Here is a 2,631-nt window from a genome sequence, read left to right on the forward strand (position 1 = left end):
TCAAACTCATATAAACTTAAAAAATGTGATAAGCTTTTAAAAGTAGAGATTTCAAGCTTTAAAACCCTTTTTTTAAATTTGAATTTCATTCATTATTGACGAAGATATTGTATATACAACTTTGAGCTAAAAAATACGCGATGACTTTTTACTACACCTAATATATTCTGAATTTATTATGTATGTAATACATAAATCGATTTCTTATAAAAGTAAAAACAATTTCTTAAAATGTAAAAACATATTTCTAAATTGTATATTTCTATTACTGTATATTTTGTGATATGTTCTTGAAGTTACTGAGAAGACTCTCGTGAAGCAGCACTTGTTATAGCTTCATGACTGAGCGCGCAAAATGTTAGTTCCGTAATTAGTGAACTTTAATCGCTATTAATTTAAAAGTGTGTGTGTGTGTGTGCGTGCGTGCGTGCTTGTGTGCGTGTATATAATAGTCTCGACATTTTAGTATTAGGATTTTTTACTTAAAATTATCTCAAGAGTCTTTAAAAGGACAGGCGATTATTGTGGGACACCTTGTAGAATATAAATATGTAATTATAAGAACTATATAATATAACAGTATAATAAAATAATAAGCTAACTTATTGTTAATCTTTCAGATAATGGTATATATATAAATCTTTTTAATGATTTTAGTTGAGTTTGTATTTGTTCACTGAGTTGAAAATAGGAACATGGGTGCCACAGCAGCAAGACATAACAATTCTATCTACCTGGTTGCATCAGCATCCTTTAACTTCATCCGAAAGCCATCTTGCTCGATTGATTCTTTCACATTTGAATTGGGGCCTTGACAGGTAAATTATTTTAATATTTTTAAGTTTTCCAGAAATGCACATTTTGAAAAAAAAATTGCATTATTATACAATTTTAAGTCTTTTAAACTTATCTTCTTTTTTTCTTCAGTACTTATTCTAATAAAATGTTTTGTATAATTAATTAAATTATCTTTTTTATTTTCCAAAAAGGATTATTGAAAACTGTAAAGTTACTGATTCAAAATTGTTGTCTAATGTATGATTAATCTTTTTCTTATAGAAATGACACTCTTTATCTTCCGATTGACCTGCATCGACAAGTGGCATTGTTGATTGTCGAACTTACAATGAAATACGTACCTGATACTCCGATACAAACGGCTTCACTATTAACTGAAAGCATGAAACAAGTTAGTTATCAATTAAAAAAAATATTTTTTTATACACACACACGCATGCGCGCATACATATTAGAATTACCATTTCATTAACGAAACCTTTATTAATACTTATGAGTAAGAAATAAAATTTATTCTTCATTTTGTCTCAGGTTTCTTCAATAGTGAGAGCTCAAAACAGTGAGCAAGCATTCAGCTTGTGGGCATGGGAGATGATGAATAAACTAAAGTTGCATCAGTTGGATCGGTCAGAATCCGTGTGTCAATATACCATTTCGAATCCGACTGAGAGTTTCTCTTGCGTGCCTAATATGGAATCGGATTCTTTCTTGGAGATTCTGATGAAAGGAATACGCGAGAGGCAGCCAATTGCCAGCTATGTCTCCGTGTTGATGACCTTATGGGGTCATTCGGTGCCATTGATTTGTGTCGAGGGTTTCAGCCAATTGCAGATCTTACAGTGTTATTATAAATATGAACAAGTGCTGATCTGTCTGCATCATGTAATACCGTTGTTTCTTGATTGTCCGGATTCTTTGCTGAAGAACGATAAATTTGTTAGTTTAATCGTGCCGCTCATCAACGCTGATCGGACGTACATGAAGATAGCGAAGAATCTGATTGCTCCGGAATTTCCCGGTCCGGTTCTCAGGCAGTTCGCGAACATGATCGAATCTCATTTGCATCATTATAAACGGTAGACATGAGTGAAATGTATTTTGAAATAATAAGCGAAAATATAAAATTAAGAAAGATCAACTCTTTTATAGAAGAGACTAATGTAATTATGTATGTTAAAAGAATTGATAGACAGTATAAATATACGGATAAAAATAGACCAATAATTGTATAGATATTTAAAACAATTATTTTTATGCATTGATTGCAGATATTGCTTAAACAGCCCAGAACGATTTGTACATCTGTGGCTCAATGTGTTGACACTCGTCCAAGATTGGAATAAAGATCACAATGTTATGTACTTGATGGACAATGTGATCCGTGCTGCGTTTTTTCACTTAGAATCTAGGACGATGACAGAAAATATATTCCAGAATCTCTTTTGTGTAAGTCTTAGCAATCTAATTATTCTATCATATCATACACAGTATTCTAGAAATAGTAAGCAATCATTTTGTATAAAAAATTAAACAATCGTAATAATCATAATTGTTTCATACTTTTAACGAAATATTTTATTTTATTAGCCTGCTATAGATGGAAGTAATGAGGTATGAGATACATAAGAAGTGATTTATTTGTTTTATTTTCCTAACTCTCTCTCTCTCTCTCTCTCTCTCTCTCTCTCTCTCTTAATTAAATTAATCAAATTATTTAATTACATGTATTTATACTAATAGTTAAAAAAATTTATGTAAAATTTAAGTATTGTAGACTTACAATTTCTTACATTATGGGAAAAAATGTTTTTATATTTTATTTGATATCTTATA

The 2,631-nt window shown here is 30.4% G+C and overlaps 1 protein-coding gene across 4 annotated transcripts in view; it reads left to right on the plus strand.

Annotated features, from left to right (window-relative positions):
- Window positions 1-2,631, plus strand: part of LOC108756272 (ectopic P granules protein 5 homolog) — a 22,849-nt gene that overhangs the window by 10,952 nt on the left and 9,266 nt on the right. For 2 of the 4 annotated variants that reach the window (XM_018499940.1, XM_018499949.1), the window contains exons 9-13: window positions 658-818; window positions 1,060-1,189; window positions 1,330-1,874; window positions 2,067-2,244; window positions 2,386-2,409. In XM_018499940.1, the coding sequence (XP_018355442.1) occupies window positions 658-818; window positions 1,060-1,189; window positions 1,330-1,874; window positions 2,067-2,244; window positions 2,386-2,409 (1,038 nt within the window). The remainder of the gene's footprint in view (window positions 1-657; window positions 819-1,059; window positions 1,190-1,329; window positions 1,875-2,066; window positions 2,245-2,385; window positions 2,410-2,631) is intronic. The other 2 variants (XM_018499959.1, XM_018499969.1) reach the window with 1 other exon arrangement.

This window comes from Trachymyrmex septentrionalis, unplaced genomic scaffold, assembly GCF_001594115.1.
Source record: "Trachymyrmex septentrionalis isolate Tsep2-gDNA-1 unplaced genomic scaffold, Tsep1.0 scaffold126, whole genome shotgun sequence".
NCBI classification, from domain to species: Eukaryota; Metazoa; Arthropoda; class Insecta; order Hymenoptera; family Formicidae; genus Trachymyrmex; species Trachymyrmex septentrionalis.